This window comes from Eulemur rufifrons, chromosome 15 (genome assembly GCF_041146395.1).
Source record: "Eulemur rufifrons isolate Redbay chromosome 15, OSU_ERuf_1, whole genome shotgun sequence".
In the NCBI taxonomy this organism is placed as follows: domain Eukaryota; kingdom Metazoa; phylum Chordata; class Mammalia; order Primates; family Lemuridae; genus Eulemur; species Eulemur rufifrons.
This window is the reverse complement of record NC_090997.1, coordinates 42643734-42666798: the sequence shown is the minus strand read 5'-3', so window position 1 is coordinate 42666798 and position 23065 is coordinate 42643734. Positions and strand designations below refer to the sequence as shown.

Here is a 23065-nt window from a genome sequence, read left to right as displayed (position 1 = left end):
AAGGGTGAACATAACCTTCATGCTACAAGGAATCATTAATTTCACATTACAAATAACAATCATGTATCTTTTAGAAAGGCAACAAATCTCTGTGAGGAGTTAGGGTAATTGTATACTCAATTTTCACTGTAATGGTACTTTTAGCTCAAGCAGAGGCTAAGAAGCAAAGCCAGCAGAATGCTTTCATAAGATAAGAGAACTGGAAAATTTTAAATGTAGAGGGTTAAAGGAAATATACTATTACCAAGACAATTTCCTAATGTATTTTTAGTATTAACTTTTGTATTCTAAATTTATATGCAATTAACTAACTAAATTTGTATAAAATTAGCTATTGTATACTGTATTTATGTAAAATAAGGAATTGTGTTATAGGTTAAAACATGATTTTAAAAGAAATTATTTTTCTTTAATTTTTCATTACTATATCAAACTTGACTCATGGATGGGTAGTCCTATAGATACAAATCAAATATTACTTTTTTGCTTTTAATTGAAGAAACACAGGATCTCCATTATAGCATTTTGCAATTTTCTTTTACTTTTTTTAAAAAAATAGTAATAGATTTGAAGAAAGTTGAGGGAAATGATACAGAGGTTATTCAAATTTCATCAATTTTACATGCCCTCACATGTGTGTATTTCTATGAAATTTTATCATACATGTAGCTTGCTGTAACTGCTACCACATCAAGATAAAGAGCAAAGATTTCCTATTTTTTCCTAGCAACACTCACCCAGTGATATTTCATTGTGGTTTTAATTTGCATTTCCCTAATGGCTAGTGCTGTTGAGCATCTTTTCATGAGCTTATTTGCCTTTTTCTTATCCTCTTTGATGAAATGTCTGTTTATGTCTTTGGCCCATTTTCTAATTGTATTGTTTTCTTTCTTTACTATTGTTTTGAGTATTCTTTATATATTCTAGGTATCAGTCCTGTATCAGATATGTGGTGTGTAAATATTTTCTCCTAGTCTTTAGCTTGTCTTTTTATCCTCTTACAGTGTCTTTCATAGAGCAATAGTTTTTCTTCAATTTGATATATCAATTTTTGTGTCTTTGCATTTATATAATAATTGTAAAACCACGTTGTTAATCACCTCATTTAGAGACATAGCCAAATTCCTATGATTACTGATATCCTCAGTGGCCATGGACTGGATTATTGGAGAATTATTTAAAAAACAGTTTCATAAGCTAAATCATCATCCATGGCCTCATGATATAATTGTAAACTAGCAGCTGTGCATAGCCTAGGGAAAGAACATCTGTCTGTATTTCAGAAACATTTAAATCTTTATAAAGATGACTGCATAATTTCTCAATATTCTATTATGAATAATTATTCTTATTTTTCTTGGGAAAAATTATAACAACAGCTGAACCTTTGAACACTAAATTCTATACATAAAAGAATTAGAAAAAAATTTAAGTAATCAAAATAAAAGCTGTCAGGATATGGACAAATGGGCAAAAGTAAGCAAAAACAATGACAAATGAAAAACAGAACAAAATAAATCATTACATTTAATTTTCTTATTACTAGAATAACACAATTCCTTCAATGTCTTCCTTATTGTCTACATCAGTGAAGAAAATCTCCCCTTCTGAAAAAAAAGTAAAGAAGCAGGATTTTGTTAAATGGAACTATGTGTAACTAGATCTGATTCAGTTCTCCTTAATCCAATTCCACAATGTTCTAGGTTTACACTCCATTTAACATTGCAGGTCTTGGCTGCAGCTATGCTGTCAATGTTGATTGAGTTCCCACCGCTGTACTAATCACTATGAAAAAAATGCAATATAAGGCTCAGATACAATCTCACTACCTCCCCAACCCCACAAACCTCACTGGGGAGCTGGACAAACACCAAATGTATATCAAGTTTGATATCATTCCAGGAAATACAAAAACACATGACAAACCTGTAACAGTTATGAAGAGCTATCAAAGTAGGAATCTTTGATCCTATCCAGAGTGATTTCATTACAGAAGTAGCCAACTTATCTTCCCATTTCATTGACATTTTAGTTAGATACACATTTATCATAAGAGTTAGTATTACACAGTGTTTAAAATTATGGGTCATGAGGTCAATTTGTCAGAGTTGGAGTCTTGGACATTTTCAAGAACAAGAGTAGAAGTAGAGAAACGTGTTAAGAGGCTAGTGAAGTAGTTCAGGCAAGAGGAAATAATGCCTTGGACTCAGACATTAGTAATGAAGATGTAAAGAAGTGAACAGACGAGAGGCATATTTTGCAGGCAGCATAGATAAGTTTTAATGATGGATAAAATATGGGAGACAGGGAACTCCCAGATTTCTGTCCTGGTGACTGGGTTAAGTGAAGGTACCACATAGTGTAATAGGAAGTGTTGGAAGAGAAAGAAATCAGTGTGTGAGGAGGGCAGAAAAGCAAGACTCCCACTGAATTAGAGATGCTTGTGAGATATCAAGTGGAGATGTGCTTTGGGTAAGTTGGATAGGACCCCAGAGTTCAAAAGAAAGGTTAGAATTGATGGCGTATAGTTGAAAGTTTTAAATACATAAATGATATTTAAAGCCATGAGGATCAGACTGCCTAGAATAAGAATGTAAAAGATAAGGGGAAGATATGAGTCCAGAAATGAGCCCTCAGAAATTATAACATTTAGAGATCAGGTAGAATAGACCAAGGAATAGTGAAAGACCCCAAGGAGAGGCCATAAAAGTAGAAGAAAAATCAAGAAAGGGAGAGTGGACAACTGTGTCAAATAGCATTATAGATCAGGTAAGTTGATGGGTGGTGTGTGTGAATGTGGAATTTAGCAATGTGGAGAAAATTGATGACTCTCCCAAGAAAGGTTTTAGTACCTTGGTGTGGGTGAATTAGAAGGATTAGAAAGTCTGGTGAAAGAGAAGTAAAGTGGAAATAATTCCTCAGAAAAGATTGGCAGGCAGGATTAAGAGAGGGAGAGAGAATTCCAATAACTGGAAATACAGAATGAAGAGTGTTTTGAAAGTGGCATTTTAGGTGGGGATCACAGGGAATGTTCCAATTCTGTTAGGAAGAATCCTACAAATAGCCAGAAGTTGAAGATATAGTAAGAAGGGGAAATGACCAGTGGAACAAGATCAGTGAGAAGAAGAATGGGTTAAGGCTGTAGATCATGTGTCGGAAGATGAGTCTTTGGAAATTTCCTCCATTACAACACATGATAGATTGAGTGCAGATGCAGACACAGTTTATAGATATAGTGGAAAGATGATGAAGAAATTTCAGCCTCATGGGATCTATTCTCTTAATGAGGTATAAGCCCAGGCCATCTGTTCACAGTGGATGTGTGATGTCAGGGGAAGGGACAATGAAGGAAGAAAGGCCAAGGGTGATCAACTATCCCAGTTGGCATGAGACTAAGAGGGTTCCTATGACTCCAGACTTTCAGTGATAAAACCAGGAAAGTCTCAGGCAAGATGGGAAAGGTTGCTCGTTCTGGAATCTGAGCAGGGTGGAGGAGTTATGAAATAGTCTCTGTATAGCATAAGCGTAGAATTTACTAGAAAAGCGAGTGAGATTGCTAGTGTTGAATGCCCAGTCTAAGTTAGTGACTATGAATTTATAGTGTTAACTGTATATTGAGCAAGACTTTGACTTTACAAATTGTGCCTCAGGTGGAAAGGCTCCCAAACTTTCTTGGTTCATGGTACACTAAGTGCCACAGTAATATCTGTTATTATTCATATTTGTATTGTGGGGCACAGCTCCTAGCCTGTACACATTTGGATAGCAATAAACACTTGTCAAATGAAATGTTCAGGTTGGAAATAAGGTCCTGAACTATGTCTACCAGCAACAAACCCTTCAACTGTTGTAGATTTTACTTTCCCTGTCCTAAATGCTGTCCTCTGAAATTCCAGCTTATGTTGTGACAAAGAAGAAAGAAGAAGAAAAGGAGGGGGAGGAAGGAAGGAAGGACGAAAGAAACAGAAAACAAAATCCAAGAAAGTCGTAAAATGCCACTACAGAACGCGGTTTTGAAAAATAGGGGTAGCAGGAAACCACAGAGATGCTCTGAGTAATGATATCTTAATAGGAATCTTGTGCTGGGCCACGTGTCTCACCTGTAACCCTACCACTTTGAGAGGCCCAGGCAGGAAGATCACTTGAGTACAGAAGTTCAAAACCAGCTTGAGCAACACAGCAAGACACCATTTCTAAAAAAATCTTTAAAAATAGCCCAGCATGGTGGTGTGCGCCTGTAGTCCCAGCTATGGGAGGGTGAGGCAGGAGGATTGCTTGAATCCAAGAGTTCAAGGTTGCAGTGAGCTATGATGACACCACTGCCCTCTAGTTTGGGCAAACCCTGACTCTAAAAAAGCAAACAAAAAAAGAATCTTGGTGTTTGTGTATTTTCAATTCCTTGTCCACTAGGTGGGGGAACAGAGTCCTTATCCTAACAACAAAGTTCTTTCTCAAACGTTTGTGTTTCTCTCTCAACCCCCACAGAAGGCTTTGCACGTGAAGGAAATCCAATAAATGCAATTTCTTCAAAGCTTCCGGTTGGAAAACAGAGTGCTCAAATGACAAGGGCGGAGAAGGCGGTAAGAAGCAAGGTGGACTACAGAAATACAAGGACTGGAGGAGCTAAACTACATTTCCCAGAAGCCACGGGCGAGGCGTACAACCCCCATGACGCCTCCCTTCTGGTTCTCCAGTAACCGATTCGCTGACGTCCACTTTTCTAAGGAGCGCAGAGAAAGCCAGGGAGGACGTAATAGTGCACCAGAGATGCTCTTATTCACCAGAGTACCCTTGTGAGCTGTGGTTGCTCCAACCTAGTCTTGTAAAGTTATTGGGAAACTAATGGCTGGCCTGCTCGGCCCACGAGCCACGTGACCAACCCGGATCATGTGACTCCGGAGGCTGACGCCTGTTACCCTGGCAACTGGCGGGCCCCACAGACCTTCCGGGAAAGCGCGGAATTCAGAGGCAGAGGTAGGTCGGGACTGGACCTTTGCTTTCTACCCAAACTTCCAAGGCCGAGGCCGTGCCTGAGACCCAATCCAACGGCTTTGGTTTTCGGTTATTTCTCTACGTCCAGACTCCGCTGTAAATGTGTCTGTGTCTTCCCGCCAGTCCCCGAACCCGCGCTTTCCGGGGCCCGGACGCCGCCAGGCTGAGGACCTTTTAGTGGAGTGTGCCTCTGACCAAGACCTTCGGGCCAATTACTCCATATCTTTGCCAACACTGTTATTATCTGAGGACCTTAACCGCACCCACCCTGGACTGGTCGAAAGTGCTAATGAGGGGAGGAGCTGTTATTCTGAGGATGGGGAAGGTATTGTCCGGGTCTTCAACCCCATCCCCCACTCCCACCTTTGTAAAAGAAAGCTGGAGTTTTAGCTTCCTTGAAGGAGTTAAAAGTCTAGAAGCTGCTGCAGATCTGAGGTTGGGTTCATTAAGGGAATAGGGGAGAGGTTGCGTTGCAAATCACTGGATTCCACTTAAGATGTTAAGTGCATAGTTTTTGTTGGCTTTCCCCCGCTTCGAAGGAGACATACTTAGTGCTGATCTGTATACTCTTTTAACTGAGTATTCGTTAAGTATTCTGAGTCTTAGTAAATACCATTTGTCTTGGAAGCATCCCCATATCTGGAAACTGTTTTATAAAACTATTAATACGGATTGGTAAAGTAACAGGCTGAATGGTAAGACAGCACACGCTTTTTTCTGTGGTTTGCAAGAAAAAAACGGTCCTTTGGATTTGATAATTTATAATTTTTAAGATTCTCTGGGAGGCCCTGGTGTGTGAGAAGTATTGAGTAACATAAAAACACACAGATATAGGTTTAGGAAATACTGTAGAGACCACCCTTTAAGAATTGGATGTTAACAGGTGAAAATGTGATTCTGGACCCTGAATACAAGGCAGACTCTCAAAGATGCTTTTGCAAGTCAGTTTACTTAATGAAATAGGAATCTCTTGACTAGCTTACTGGTCCATAATTGTGCATATATACTAAATCATAACAGCAATGTTTAAAGTTTGGTTGTTTCATGATGTGATGAATTTCCTCAAAAGGTATTTATGTCTCTTGTCTTTTAGCATCTCCAATGTTGTAAATACTTTAGGATGTTTATTTTGGGAAGTGAAAATTACTGATTATGGCTCACTATTCCAAAGAAGAGATGGATGAAGAGTTTGAACAGTTTATGAAAGAGGTAAGCTTGTATTTTTAAAAGCTGTATTGTAAATTTGTCTCAAAAACCTCATCCTTTAATTCTCTCTTTCACTTCAAAGATATAGTTAGTCCATCACCACATTGTCAACGCTGCCACCAGAATATACCTGTCATCCCTCTGGCTTTCTCCCTTTTTTCTACCACCTGCTAGTTCAACACTTTCATGTCACCTGGGTTACTGCAGCAGTTCCCAACTAATGTCCCAGCATTTCTCTCACCACACTTATGTGTTACATAAGTCTGACTGTTCCTCCCCAGTGTAAAATTCAACTGGTCTTCCATCACGTGTAGAATAAAATCCAAATTCCTTACCATGGTTCATAAAGCCCTTCATGATTTTGCTCACGTATACCTCACTGACTTTATATCACTCTTCCCCCTCATCCATTTTATTTGTTATAGTGGCCTTTTTTCTCTCCCAGGCATTTCATGCTCATTTTACCTTAGGGGCTTTGCACTACCTGTTCCCTCTGCCAATAATGCTGTTCCCTTAATTCTTCACCTCGCTGGTGAAGATCTTACCTTACATATCACTACCTCAGAGAGGCCTTTTCTGTTTATCCAGTAAAAAGTAACCTAAAAAGTAACCACCAAGTCACTTCTCAGTATACCATATATTTAATTCTTTGTATGGCACTAACACATTCATTACTTTTCTCCTGTGGGTCTATTTTCTGTTTCCCATTATAAGGATGTATATGGCCTGTGTCACGATGGCTGTGTATGTTCATTGCTATATCTGTAGTACCTAATAGATGCTTAATAAATATTTGCTGAATGAATAAATTAAATGGTTACACCACATTCTATGTGTAGTTAGTCGTGCACCACATAAGGACGTTTTCATCAACGATGGACCACATAAACAACAGTGGTCCCGTAAGATTATAATGGGGCTGCCCTATGTAGGTGTACCTTTTTTAAAAATCTTTTTTACCATGTTTACTCTGCCGTACCTTTTATATGTTTAGACACACGAATACTTGCCATTGTGTTACAGTTGCCTACAGTATTCAATACAGTAACATGATGTAGAGGTTTGTAGTCTAGGATCAGTAGGCTATACCCTATAGCCTAGGTATGTAGTAGGAGGCTGTACCATTTAGGTTTATGTAAATATACTCTGATGTTCTCACAACAATGAAATTGTCTGACAAGGCATTTCTCAGAACATATCCCCATCATTAAGTGACACATGACTGTATTTATATACATAAAGCGTCCTTTTAGAGCATTCAAGAGAGTCACATTTTAAACTGTTATACTAACATTCTTATTCATGAAAGGGAGTTTGGTGTAATAGGAAAAAACTCTCAGTTTCATCGTTTAATAGGAAAAATAATGCCTACTTTGTAGGATTGTTTTAAAGATTAAAAAAAGCATCTACCAATTGCCAGGATGTAATAAGAACTCAGAATGAATCTTGCTTCCCATTTGAAGGTTAAGTTTTTTATTTCAAATACAGGTGCCTTTGAAAATTAAATTTATGGGAAGTATGTTCATTGTAAAAAATAGATGCCAGTATAGGCCTTTTAGAAAATGTTTTTTCTACCCCTCATTTACCACCCCAACACACACACACACACACACACACACACACACTCTAACACACTTCCTCCCCTGCCCTTCCCTCCCTGTCTCCCTTCTTCCCTCCTCCTCATATCCATCCTCAACTCATAAAAGCTCTTATCTCATGGTAGAGATTTGGGTAAGGCAGTGTTTCATTCTTAACCATGAAAATCATGATTTTAGAGTTATAGTAACTTCTTTGGTCATTTTGATGAATTATCGTTCAAACAGTTTGTTCAAAGACATAGTTTACATGTCTTTGTTTTTAGGAGAGTGGTGGCAGCAACTCTTTTTATATATAGCTTTATGGAGATATAATTCACACACCATATAATTCACCCATTTAAAGAGTACAACATGGAGTTGTACTCACTCAGTGGTTTTAGAGATACGTAACCATCACCACAATCAATTTTAGAATATTTTTATCACCCCAGAAAGAAACCCCTTATCTGTTAGCCATTACCCCTATCTCCTTTTCCTCCCTTCCCCAGCCTTAGGCAACCAGTAGTCTACTTCTGTCTCTAAAGATTTGCCTGTTATGGACATTTCGTAGAATTGGAATTGTATAGTATGTGGCCTTTTGGGTCTGGCTTCTTTTACTTAGGATAGTGTTTTCAAGGTTCATCCCTGTTGTAGCCTTTATTAATACGTCATTTCTTTTTATAGCTGAGTAATATTTAATTGTATAGATATACCACATTTTGTTTTTCCACTTATCAGTTGATGGATATTTGGGTTCTTTTCACTTTTTGGCAATTATGAATAATGCTGCTATGAAAATCATGTGTGAGTTTTTGCGTGGTTGTATGTTTTCATTTCTTTTGTGTATATGCCTAGGAGTGAAATTGCTGGGTCATATGGTAACGCTATATTTACCCTTTAGGGAACTACCAGACTGTTTTCTAAAGTGTCTTTGACATTTTATATTCCCACAGTGTGTTAGTTTATTAGGGTTCCAATTTCCAACACTGTTATTATCTGAGCACTAGCTTTTCTGTTTTGTTCTGTTTTTAATGACAATAATCTGGATAGCACTGTTAGCACTGTGGAAGGTTGTTGAAAGTGAGAACACCTACTATATATTAGACAGTAGGGTAGGTATTCGTCATTTCTTTTTCTGCTCTTTGCCATAACCCTGCAAGGTCAGTGGTACTATGCCTGTGTTACAGATAAATAAACTGAAAAAATGTGGGGAGGAGAGAGATGGAACATTTCAAGGTAACAGTAAAATTCCGAGGCTAAGTGGAAAGTGATGCAACTAATTTCAGAAACTCAGGTGGAATAAATGTTTTTTCTCCCCTCCTTCCTCTTCCTACCCGGTTGTCAGTGAAGACAAAGAGTTCTTTTTGAGCATTTTAAAATTGACACTCTTTACTCTTACAAGTCATTGAAGGAGAGATTTTTTGTTTGGCAGATGGAAATATGTGTGTGCTTGTTGTCATCTTGGAAGTTTAAAAGATCACCCAGATAATAGTGTTCTAGTTGGGGGACTACATAGTATAGTGGAAAGTGGGCGAGTTTAGACAGAGACCCAAGTTTAAATCCCACACTTATTAACAGTAGCAACTTGGGCAAATTGTTTAATCTCTCAGGGTTTCAGTTTTCTCTTCAGTAAATCTCTGCAGGATTGTTCAAAGATTAAGTGAGATAATCTGAGTGTAGATCCAGGCAAGTAATAAATGTTGGTTTCTTCCCCAGGAAAAAAAACATGTAGAATGAAATTGAAAAGGATCAAGAGCATAGTCCTGGAGAAGTCTTATGTAAAGAAATGGGCAAAAAGCCAGAAGCTATTAACATAGATGGGTGGGAGTGGCCACAGAGCTTGGCCAGAAATAACCTGGAGGAAGTGATGCTGCTAAAGTTAGGGGTAGAGAGTTTCAAGAAGTGAGAGCTGGTCACCAAATTCCATGATGTGATCAGGGAGGATAACTGACAGTGGTACTTTATTTGTGGCATTTAAGAAGGCTATGGTGCCTAGAGGAGAGCACTGTTTTAGATGGGAACCAGATTTTAAGGGGTTAACCAGTGAACTCAAGAAGTTGGTATATAAAGGAAAAGTAATAGGTAGAATAAAAGGGAGGTAGGAATAAGGAACTTTTTTTGTTTTATTTTGCTTTCTTGTTTATTCCAAAGTGAAGCTGAGTGTTCATTCTTTCCTTCCACAGTTGTGTCAGGTGCTGTGCTAGGCACTGGAGGTACAGTGCTGAGTGCTGAGCAGGTTTATAATCTAAGAGAAGGGAAGGGGGTAGAGAGAGAAGGCAGTGAAGATACAGAAATAAAATAGGATAAACAGGGAAGTAAGAACCAACCTGGGGAGTTGGGAAGTGACCTTTCTGTAGGTTCTGCTTGGAGTAGAGGAAAGAATTGTCTCTTCTGAGAGAGAAAGAAAATGCCTTAACAGGTAAGTTTAGTGGTGTGGTGAGGGGAAAGAGGGTGATATTTGACTGAAGGTCTTTATTTTCTCAGTGAACAGGGAGACCAAGTTTATTGGCTAAGAATGAGGAGGGTATTGTGGTTAGAATAGGTGATTTAGAATTGTTGTAAAATTTTGATTGGAAGAGTAAAAAAGGGCAAATAAAAGTTTATTAATCGCTGTAACAAAATGCTGATTTCTCTGGTCAAATCCATCATCCTTTTATTCCCTGAAACTCAATTCTTCCTTGTCTTGGAATTCCGTGTTCTTCTAGAGTGATGCTATATAATTTTGCTTACCCATGGTTTATTCTTAGACGCTAGAGAATATCTAGAAGATAGGGTTATATCCTTCTTTTTCCTTTCCTGAACAAATTTCTTGACTAGTTTTCTTTATTTCTCTGTTGTTGTTCTCCTAGTTTTCTTAATTATAAAATTGATGCTCAGAGATGTATGCTTGATTTTTAAGTTATTTTGGTCACATACATTGACAGATAGAAATTTATACATTATTGTTAAGCATATTATTTGTATATGTGATAGTTGAACTGTGAGAGAACTAATAGAAACGTTTTTAGTGATAATTCTGTGTTTCTTAAATTCACAACGTATTTTAAAATTCAATAACTTGCATCTGATTCAGCTTTCAGATGATTCTTTTGAAAATTCAAACACAACACCTAGACAACCTAAAAAAGAAATGAAGAAGAAAGATACAGTGCCTTGGTGGATAACAGAAGATGATTTTGAAGATGGTGGTAAATATTGCTGACTTTTAGTTTCAAATTATTTGACCACAAGGGGTCAGTCAAGACTTTTAAATATGGATTTTTTTGTTACTGTACTATAAATATATAAAGAAAATATTAATAGTTTGGGTTTCTGAGATTTGAATTGATTTTCATATAACCTGTACTTTATATTTATTATGTAACTGAGAATCTGTAGTTTTGCATTTTCAAGTTATTTCACATTGAGATAATTTATATTTACTCAAATTAAGGCACTTGAGTAATTTAGGCATATTTATATATTGTCACCATGTTTAATGATAAATTGAATTAAAGTGATTTAATAAAATATTCTGGCAGTATATTAATGTCATTGTATTGGGAAGATTTTAACAAATCCGTAGATTTTGATACTACAGTTTGTTAATAACAATAGTAGAAAAAGAAAATTTACTGCCTCAATGGTAAAGAACTCATTATCGATCCTCTCTGACACGTTTATACCTTTTCTAGAACTATTCCTGGTCACATCTTTATAAATGCAAAATTACTTTCTTGAGTGTTTTTTTACACTTACTATACTTACTATATATACTATATAGTAAGTATATATCCTTTGTGGTATTACATATTATATATTTACTATACATGATACTGCCATATCCATAAAGAACCCAGATTATTTCTATTTAAATGCCTACATTCTTGCTATTTGTGGATCTGTATTAAGCAAAATTTTGTAAACTGATATAATTTCTAAATATTTTGACTAGGGGAAAAAATTTACCTGTGGCTTTTGTTTTTTCCCATGAAATTGAGCCTGAATTCTTCAGTATGACAGTTAAGGCTTTATATAATCTGACTGGAACCCTCCCTTCTAGCTTCATGTGCTCCAGCCACACTTAATTATTCTTTATCTCCTAGAAACACCATTGGCCTCCATGCCTCTGTGCATTAATTCATGCTTCCTTGCCATTAGAATGCCTTTCTTTTCATTCTTCTTGTCCAATAATGCTTGACATAAACACTTTTTGCAGTCCTTCACTAGTTCTTGTAGCTCCCTTGTCACAGGTATCTTCTTTGTTTTGATGTCATAGCACCATAATAGCACTTACACATTGTTTTGATGAGTGTGATCTATAGGGCTGCTCCTAAGGTTGGAAGCTTTGTGAGGGTAGGAAGCACTTCTCTTTTCTTACAGCCCCTGACCCTCAACACTAAATGATAAATGTGTTTAATAAATGAATGTTGCAGTAGATTTGACAGTCATTTCTCTGTTCTTCTTCATACTGTATGTTAAGGAAATGCCTTATTGAAAAATTCTGTGCTTTTTTTTTTCGTAAATTCCCAAGCCATGCATCAGTGCAAAAGTTTACATGTGAAGTGTTCTTTTTGAGAATCTTTTCCCCTTTTGGTACTTTGAAAAGATATTATAGGATGACACACCATTAGAATTGTTGGCAAAGATTTGGGACTTAATTAACATTAAATCCTTTTTTCTAGAAGATAATGAATCAGAACAGAAATATACAAACTCACCCTAAAGGGAAAGAATAGCTCTCCTACCAAATATACTTGCATGTAACCTGACTAAAGTATTAATAATTTTTTTAAAAGAATGTATCAGAAATATTTTATTAAAATAAGCGAAGACGGATAGTTAAGAAGCAAACTTTGACAATGTCCACTTAAACACAGGAGAGTTTCTCTGCCTCAGGGCATAACCTGGTCCCTGGTTCAAAATCACAAATGTTTATTGAATTCATATTATATTCAGAATAGTAGGCACTAGTGTATAAAGACAGGATATGATTTCCTGCTATCGAGTGTAGAAGCTTCTCAGGGAGAACTGAACACCTCTCTTGAGGAGAGGAATGCATTACCATTCTTAAATACATACCATGAAACATTAATGTTGAGCAACTTCTACATCACAATTGCTTTTTTTTCCAATTGCCATAAGGATAAAATGTTCTGTTTAGAGGGTGAAACTATTTCGTTGTCTTGCTGGGTATACTCTTCATTATAAATAACTAAACTGGATCTTGTTTTCTGTTACATTAGTTGCTTGTAAGCTTGGTTGTTATGAGTCACATCCCTGAATCCAGCCAGGGTGAGACCCTGGACAAGCTGCCACAATAGAACCCTACCCTTGGCATGTACTTTTTCTTTTGAAGTATCTGTGGATATATGCCTTGATTTTCTGCAGCTGTGTGGAAGTTAGTATTTGATCCAATAGAACCATTATTCACACAAAGCCATAAAATAAATTGATTCTGAACTCTTTCCAAGAGGACACTAATTAGGAAATTGAAGTCAAAATTTATGATTTCTTAATAAGGCTTTCTTCTAGCCAAAAGTGATATCTTTTCTAATCTTAATATTTATATCACACATTACAATTACTTACCTTTTCCACATATCAGTTTTTTACAACAAATATATAAGAGTAAAGAAATTTTGGTATTGTATACCTTTTCCAGTGTTTCCTGATGCTGTTGGAATAAAGAGCAAAACTCTACCCCTGGCCTATGAGGACAGCTTGGTCGGACCATTGACTTCCTACTCTTGGTTTATTTTCTCCCAGACTGACCCCCACTCTCAGGGTCTAGCCTCTAGGCCTCAAGGCCTCAATGTCTAGGCCTTTTTGCACCCTCAAATGTGGCCTGCCCTTCACATTGTCCAGCCTTTGTAGTTGTCTCCCTGGCCCAGTTCACCTAGTGGGTCATAAAATATGAAATGTCCAGTTTCAAATCAAAGGTGTAGTTTATTATGTCTCAAACAAGAAGCAGTACAATTAATCAAAGTATGCACCTAAACTATTGACAAAGTTTTGCCATCTTAATGGTAGCTTGTTTATGCCAGCAACAAGAAAGCCTGGATAATGAGTGTCGATGAAATCATGAAAGGCGTTTTCTACACCTTATTGAGAATTGAACATTTCCTTACAAGAAGTGGTCAAAAACCTGGAAGAAGTGGTAGTCAGTTGATGCAAGGTCTGGTGAATATGGTGGATGACAGAGTTTTCAAGTCTAGCTACTGTAATTTGAGCAGAGTTGTTTGTGCAACATGTGGTCAAACGTTGTCTCGCAAGACAATTGGCCTGTGTGTTGACCAATCTCAGCTGCTTAATCACAAGCATCCTCATCATTTTGTCCAATTGGTTGCAGTAAACATCCTCTATAATCGATTGACCAGGTTTCATAAAGCTGTAGTGGATAATACACCAAAAGACCACCAAATAGACACCACTAGCTTTTTTTGATGAATCTTCGGTTTTGGACTGTGTTTCGGCACTTCAGTTGAGATGATCATAGGTTTTTGTCCTTCATTCTGTTGTAATGATGTGTCATATTGATTAATTTACATACATTGAACCATCCTTACATCCCTTGGATGAATCCCATTTTACCATTTTGAATAATCTTTTCAATGTGTTGTTGAATTCAATTTGCTAGTATTTTGTTGAGGATTTTTGCATCTGTGTTTATCAGAGATACTGGCCTATAGTTTTCTTTTTTTGTTGGGTCTTTGTCTGGTTAGGGTATCAGAGTGACATAGGCCTCATAGAATGAGTTTGGGTGTACTCCTTCCTCCTTGATTTTTTTGGAATAGTTTAAGTAGCATTAGTATTAGATCTTTGAATGCTTGGTAGAATTCAGCAGTGAAGCCATCAGGTCCTGGGCTTTTCTTTGATGGGAGACTTTTTATTGCTGCTTCTATCTCGTTACTTGTTATTGGTTTATTCAGGTTTTGGATTTCTTCTTGGTTCAATCTTGGCAGGTTGTATGTGTCTAGGAATTTATCTATTTCTTCTAGGTTTTCCAATTTATTGGCATATAATTGGTCATAGTAGTCTCTAATGATCCTTTGGATCTCTGCAGCATCAGTTGTAATGTCTCCTTTGTCATCTCTGATTTTATTTATTTGGATCTTCTCTCTTCTTAGTCTGGCTAAAGTTGTGTCAATGTTATCTTTTCCAAAAACCAACTTTTCATTTCGTTGATCTTTTGTGGGTTTTTTGTTTCAATTTCATTTATTTCTGCTCTTATTATTTTCTTCTACTAATTTGGGATTTGGTTTGCTCTTGTTTTTCTAGTTCTTTGAGCTGTATCGTTAGGTTGTTTATTTGAAGCTTTTCTATTTTTTTGATCTAGGCACTTATTACTATAAACTTTCCTCTTAACACTGCTTTTACTGAATTTTTTAAGGCTTGTTTTATGGCCTAGCATATGGTCTATCCCAAAGAATAATCCATGAGCTAAGGAGAAGAACGTGAATTCTGCAGCTGTTGGATGAAATGTTCTGTAAGTATCTATTAGGTCCATTTGGTCTGTAGTGCAGATTAAGTCCAGTGTTTCTTTGTTGATTTTCTATCTGGATGATATGTCCAATGTCGAAATTGGTCTCCAATTATTATTGTATTGGGGTCTATCTCTCTCTTTAGCTCTGATAATATTTGTTTTATATATCTGGGTGCTTGAGGATTGGGCACATATATATTTAGAATTGTTATCTCTTCTTGCTGAATTATATTTTGTCATTATATATATAATGACCTTCTTTATCTCTTTTTATGCTTTTTGTCTTGAAATCTATTTTATCTGATAGAAGTATTGCTACTCCTGCTCTTTTTTGGTTTCCATTTGCATGGAATATCTTCTTCCATCTCTTTATTTTCAGTCTATGTGTGTCTTTATAGGTGAAGTGGATTTCCTGTAGACAACATATAGTTGGATCTTGTTATTTTTGTTTTTGTTTTTTTTTTAAATCCATTCCACCGCTGTATGTCTTTTGATTAGAGAATTTAGTCCATTCTCACTTAATGTTATTAGTGATAGATAACGACTTACTACTACCATGTTGTTATTTGATTTCTGGTTGTTTTAGGGTCCTAACTTTCTTCTTCCCTTCCTGTCTTCCTTTGTTAAAAGTGATTTTCTCTGGTAGTGTGTTTTAATTTCTTTTTATTTTTTGTGTATTTGTTGTAGGTTTTTTGATTTGAGGTTACCACGAGGCTTGCAAAAAAACATTTTATAAGTAATTATTTTAAACATATGACAACTCTGCTTACAAACAAACAAGCAAAGAGAAATCTAATAGAAATTCTATACTTTAATTCCATCCTCCCCCCTGCTTTTTAACATTTTGTTGTTTCCATCCATATCTTTCTATACTGTCTCTCTCTCAAAAAGTTGTTATAGTCATTTTTGATAGGTTTGTCTTTTAGTCTTCCTACTAAAGATATAAGTGGTTTATATACTGCAATTACAGCATATTCTGTGTTTATGTACTTATGGTTACCAGTGAGTTGTATATCTTCAGATGGATCCTTATTGTTCATTAACATTCTTTTCTTTCAGATTGAAGAACTCCTTTTGCATTTCTTATAGGCCAGATTTGGTGTTGATAAAAATCCCACAGCTTTTGTTTGTCTGGGAAAGTCTTTATTTCTCCTTTTTTTTTTTTTGCAAGATATAATATCTTAGGGTTAAGGGTTTTTTCTTTCCGCACTTTGAATATGTCATGCCACTCTTTCCTGACCCATAAGGTTTCCACTGAGAAGTTTGCTGCCAGACATATCAGAGCTCCTTTATATGTTTTTTCTTTTTTCTTTCTTCTCTTAGGACCTTTTCTTCATCCATGACCTTTGAGAGCTTGATTGTTAAATGCTTTGAAGTAGTCTTGTTGGGTTAAATCTGCTTGGTGTTCTGTGACCTTCTTGTACCTGAATATTGAAACCTTTCTCTAGGTTTGGAAAGTTCTCTGTTGTTATTTCTTTGAATAAACTTTCTATCCCAATCTCAGAAGATATTATTTAAGGTAGCATAGTATAATATATTAAGTACTTGGCTTCAAAGTAACTTTTAAAAATCTTGTCTCATTATGCAAATTTTTGAAATACTCTGTCTAATAAGATACACTGCAATAAAATAGAATTTTAATTTTTCTTTTGTAGATTTGTCTGACGGATTTTTATTTAATAGAGCAGATTTATTTTGTAGCTACTATACACAAAATTACTGTAACAGTATTATTGTGTTGTCATACTGGTCAAAACAATTCTCTGAACATAAATATTCAACTATATTAAATCCTATTCCTAGGACAGCTTGGAACAAATGTAAGCTTTTTGAAAACAAAGAAGATTTCTCAGCCTGTTATGGAAATAGAAGAGGAATCTACTGAAAAGATTCAACTTCTTAAAAGCAGTGGAACTTCTATCTTAAGTATTGACAGTTTAGAAGCAAATGGTAAGAAATGTGAGGGATATGAGTTGATAATTTATAATTATTAATACAATGTTTATATTCAGAATTATAAAAATTAACTATATCTTGCAGCCTCCTTTACTATAAAGCACGTAGACAGAATTAATGTCTTCTTAGAGGCTTAGAATTACAACTCTAGAGAAGCCTTCAACCTTACATATTTATTATGAATATGAATCTATACTTGGTAGATGAGAGACTATGTAAAGTATTTGTAAAAATTTTTATATTTACTATATAATGTTAATAGATGCATCATTAAAATGAATTTTACCAAAATTTAATATGTTAATAATATATATTTGTGCTTTCCATTTTAGAACTAGCAGTTTCTGAACTCAATCATAGTATTCTCGGATTGGGATTGGACACATTAGAAGAACAAGAGGAGAAAGAGCGATTTTTTGCCAGGCTTGAGAAAGGCTTGACATCTTCCATTGATTATTCAAGGTTAAATAAGGAATTGGATTCTAATGACTCCACACATTTTAAAACTTTACATAGGTAAAGTAAATACACTATAAACTCTTAAATGATTTTTGTGTTTTCTGAATTTTTGGAAGATTGGTATATGCATGGGCTTGAATAGGTAAACAATATAACAGGCAAAATTAAATTTTATTTTTTAACTCTATTCTCTGTTCATTGTTGTAGTCAGGGTTTTTCTTATCTTTGAATAGAAAATGCTCATTTGTATTTTGGAGCTCAGTCTGCCTCCAGAATCTAAAATTTCATACCTAAAATACTATTGAGACTAGTAATAGTACATTGCCAGTAAGTCCTTACTAGGAAAGTGAGTTATTAAGTGACTTAACATAGATAAAATTAATAAGAGAGTCCAAGTTATTAATACGATTACAAACTCAGGAAAAAAAGGAACAGAAAGGGAAAGGGAAGTAAAAACCAAGGAGCAAAGAAAAATTTGGTCTGTGTCTTACCTCTGTGTTAATCCTGATGATTATCAAGAAACCTCACTTATCCTAGAAATCTTACTAGTTGACCGAGCTGGTCCTGGCTTATGTACAGTAAACCAAGGATGGGGAACCTTTTCATGTGGAAGCCTGCGTTAATTTTGCTGTAATCAAATAAGGCCGCATCCAAGAAACTTCAATTAGATATACTTGAAAATGTACATTATTTTGTAAAAATCTAACTATGTACGTAATAATTTCAAAAAATGAAAACTATTTGGTAATTTTAAAGTTAACCTTTTTATGACTTTGTTCTGTCTGCTTTTTGTTGGAAAGCATTTGAATATTTGGTTGTAGCATGGAGGTCCATATTTTCAGTTGTTCCTCTAGATGGGTATCAGTCATTTGTGACCTTAGAGGTGTCTTGATTTGGGTTAGGTAGGAAAATGTAGATTTGCAGCAATAAGTGGTTGAAAAACAAGAAAGCATTTTTGGGGCATGTTGCTGAAGGCATGGGCATTCTGCATTTTTCCATATTTCAACTGGATCTTTCTCAGCATCAAACAATGACTTTAAAATGTCATTTACTGAGAGCTCAATCAATGTCATCTGTAGTTCTTTAGGTGCCTTGCTGATAGCAGCTAGGTGAGGCTGAAATGCTAATTTGAGTGTGCTGTCATGATTCTCAAAGTCAGTGAACCTTTCATTGTGTTCTCCAATTAATAGGTCTATAACAGCTCCATATTCTTCAAATGGTTCACATCTATCATCCTGCTCATCACTGGCCTTTGCTAACTGGGGAAAATGTTCACCTAAAATTTCCTTTTGAAGAAGTGTTTTGAAAGAAGATAGCTTTTTTGAAATGCTTGGGGATTTTTTGTCACATATCGTATAATATATAGACTTAGTTTTACCTTGGAAAGAAATATTCCAGTCGTTTTGATTTGAAATGATATCACACAGAAATGCTGCATTCTTATAGAAATCGTCTTTCAATAATTCACATTGCTGATTCTGTTCTTCATAAAATTTAACCTGTCCTCGCAGAAATCAAATTTTGGCTAACACCTGACCCTATGATAGCCAACACACTTTAGAATGATACAGCAAATCCACACTGAATACCTCATCTTTCAACTCTAACATGTTATGAAACTGACCATGCCGTGTTGTATTTGCAGGAATATAGTTAACAATACTTAAAACTTGTTGCAAAGTGTCACTTAAACTAGTAGTTTTAACACAGAAATTTTGCTGATGCAAGATACAATGAAAAGAAATGAGAGCATCTGGATCTGTCAATATTTTTTTTAATCTGTGCAATAAACCCTTTATGTTTTCCTGTCATGGAAGGTGCGCCCTCTGTACATACACTTGCTAAATTTACCAAATTCAGTTCAACTTCACGACGTTTATCTTGAAAGTTTTTGAAGATATCTATTCGGCATGTTCTATTCACAAGAGTGCCCAAAGTGAGTAACTCTTCATAGCAAAGAAAATAATCTGGTATGAACCAAATGAAGTATAAAACCTGTACTGAGTCAGTAGTATCAGTTGATTCATCCAAAATGATTGAATAATATATATTTTCCTTTTGAAGTATTGCATGAAGTTGTTCGGTTAAGTTGAAGATTAATTCATGCTGCCGATCCATTTTGGTTCTCTTTGAAAGGGACAGTTGTTTGTACTTTGAAACATTATCGGGGTCTAAGTATCTTACAGTTTTGACAATGCATTCTTTCACAATTTCCACATCACTGAATGGCTTCTCTTTTTTCCCCCAAGTACATAAGCTACTTTATAAGTTGCTTCAGTGGTGTTATTTCCAGGCCTTATTGCTGATTGAAAGAATTTTCTTTGCTTTTTCTTTTCATCTTTTAATTTCTACAGTACAGCCTTTTGTACCTCTCCCTCTAATTTAAAATATTTATGGTCTTTATGAGTGTTACAATGCTGATGAGCATTGAATTTCTTTAATGTTGATATTGCAGTATCACAAAGCAAGGAAATGATTTTATATTTAGCAGAACAAGATAAATTGCAATTCCCAATCCTCATTAAAAAATCTGTTCACTTCAGCATTCTCTTGGTCGTCTTTGACATGATGGGCTATTAAGCAGACAGAATTAAAAACATACTGTCAAGCTGTGCAATTAGTCACAAATTCCACTTCAAAGAGAACACAGTGCGCCATTGTCAAAAGCTGATAACAGAGTGGCATACCCAACCCCCATAAACTCTAGCCAACCAGCCTCGTGCAACAGTGGTGCCAATCAGGCAGGGAAAGTTAGAACTAAATCATGAGCATAGCAGCGTCAGTTTTGCCCTTATGGCTTACTAATGTTCTAATTGTGCTAGTCAATCTGGAAGGATTATTTCATTGAAACTTATTTTATTCTTTGGTATTTTAAATATGTTCTTTTTAAAAATAAAATGAAATATAAAAGATAAAAGTGCATTAATAAAAATAAAAAGGATTTGTTCTGTAAAATTTGGATTCAGTCAAAAGGCTGCACTGAAGGATCTAGAAGGCCACATGTGGCCTTAAGGCTGCAGGTTCCCACCCCTGCAGTAAACTGTTGCCATTCTCAAGACTTTTGTGAAACTTGAGGTCTTTAATGTCCTTGGTTAGTTATCCATATAATTTTTTAATTATAAATAGAAAGCAGATTATAATTTTATTTAGGATTTTGAGAACACAAAAGTATAATGAAGTTAAGGATCAGGAGAATCATACCTCTGATTATTAGAGTGCCTAGTCCTCTCAAGATGATTAGTTTCTGATAAACAGTAGATAAAGTGGTACATTTAATGTCATAAATTGTATAAGATCTGAAATTTTTCCCTACATATAAGGTAAAAAGTTAGCCTTTTGGTTTTATGGATTTTGACAATAGACACAAGATTTCTGGATCAGAACCAAAGACTTTATTTCTCAAAGTAAAAGCAGTACTCGAGTGTCAGTGTTTCTTGGCATCAGTTCCCCATTCCCCAGGAGACCCAGGGGGGCAAAGCAAAGGATCCATGAGGGTTGTCTGCATGTGCAGTGGGTTGAGTTACAGAAGGGGAACACTGAGCTTTCCTTTATAGTAAGTGGAAACAAGCCTGCTCTTTGGGCAGAAACATTACCTCATCTCTCAAGATTGCTCACTGCAAAGCACAACCCTGAGAATGGCTTGGTGAAAAATGGTCAGGGCTTTGCATTCTTGGCATACTCAGCAAGAACCTGCAGGGACATACATTCAAGGTCCATGGTGATTACCTCTTCCAAAGGTGACAACACAGATTAAGTATGCACAGGTTTTTGGGCAACAACTTTTTGCCACTTTGCAACATTTCTTAACATTTTTTTAATTTCTTAACAGTATTCTTAACTATTGATATTTTTCTCTAGAACAGACTGGTCAAAGTGCAGGATAACATGGAGTATGGAATATTAGGTGTGTGCTCCTATTATTATTATAATTGTCTTACAGTTTCTCGGGTCTAATGATACCACTAAAGACAGGGTTGATAGACTGAAAAAAGTAGAACTGATTTCTTGGTTTGAAAAAAAGCAGTATATGAACTAATACATTCAATATAACTAAAACATGCTCGAGCTCCTTTGTCCCCTTGCTGAGTTTTCCTTGGTTTAAGGCTCCTTTTCAGCTTCTTTCAGCATTAAATTGCTTATGAGCATATAAATTTCTGACTTTAGCATTTTTTCTGACCTCCATGTAGACCAAACTGGTTCTCAATTAATTCCTAATCCTTAGCGAAGAAGGGATATCTGGATCATAAGACAATATGTGTACATGTAAATGCACGTATTTCTGTATAAAATTATATGTATTTCAGAAATATGGCATTTTCCCCTTTGTATTACTTTTATAGCTACAATTAGTCTTATGCTTTAAAAATCCTTTATTGTCAAAACATTTTTCTTATAGCTCCCAAATTTTTAGCTTTTTAAATTTTTTTAAATTTTTATTTTATTTCGTTTATTTATTTATTTTATTAAGACAAGGTCTTGGAGCCCAAGCTAAAGTGCAGTAGCATCATCATAGCTCACTGCAACCTCAAACTCATGGGCTCAAGGCCCAGGAGTAGCCTCCTGAGTAGCTAGAACTATAGGTCTGCACTACCACACCTGGCTTATTTTTGTATTTTTTGTAGAGACGGGGTCTTGCTATTGCCCAGGCTGGCCTTGAATTCCTGGCCTCAAGGAATCTTCCTGCCTCGGCCTCCTAAAGTGCTAAGATTATAGGCTTGCGCCACTGTGCCTGGCCTCAAAGTTTTAACTTTTGACAGAACAAGAGTACTTGAGAGGAAATAAATAATTTTAGAGATTTTTTTTTTTAAATAGTCAAAGGATTGCATGAGAATATATTTTTAACATATAATATTAAATAAATATTTTTTTCAGTAATCAAGCCAATGTAGAACTAACTGAAGATGATCATGAAAATGAATCAAAACATGAAGAACTGGCAGGTAATTTCACTGGTTTTAAAATTTATAATATCTGAAAAGATAATATAGCTTTTAATGAAGACGTTGATAAGAGAAAAATAATTAAAAGAAAAATGTTGTCTTAGAAATAGCTTTGAACAGGTAGAGTAGGGTTGCCTATGTTATAATCTGAGCTACTAAAAAATTGTTATAAGTGAACTACTGCCTCATTTGTTGAGAGTGGGCAGCATACCAATTGCGAAGGTGGAAAAGAAGATTTTTGTGCCAGGATTGTGGGAATCTGTGAAGCCTGGACAAAAACCAGAAAGCATACCTTTTTTCATCTTTTAACTTTTAATGTCTGTGTTTTTGTACATAATATAGTTTTCTTATAGACTGCATATAGTTGGGTTTTACATTTTTGTCCAGTCTGACACTCTACGATTTTTAATTGAAAAGTATTTCTATCCTATACAAAAATGTATTTATTGTTATGGTGGTTTACTGTTTTT

The 23065-nt window shown here is 35.7% G+C and overlaps 1 protein-coding gene across 1 annotated transcript in view; it reads left to right on the top strand.

Annotated features, from left to right (window-relative positions):
• The first annotated feature begins 4911 nt into the window (after positions 1 to 4911).
• Positions 4912 to 23065, top strand: part of CEP162 (centrosomal protein 162) — a 76642-nt gene continuing 58488 nt past the window's right edge. Inside the window, exons 1-6 of the mRNA XM_069488328.1 lie at positions 4912 to 4974; positions 6086 to 6201; positions 10849 to 10963; positions 17044 to 17190; positions 17529 to 17712; positions 22528 to 22595. Of these exons, the coding sequence (XP_069344429.1) occupies positions 6145 to 6201; positions 10849 to 10963; positions 17044 to 17190; positions 17529 to 17712; positions 22528 to 22595 (571 nt within the window). The 5' untranslated portion in view covers positions 4912 to 4974; positions 6086 to 6144. The remainder of the gene's footprint in view (positions 4975 to 6085; positions 6202 to 10848; positions 10964 to 17043; positions 17191 to 17528; positions 17713 to 22527; positions 22596 to 23065) is intronic.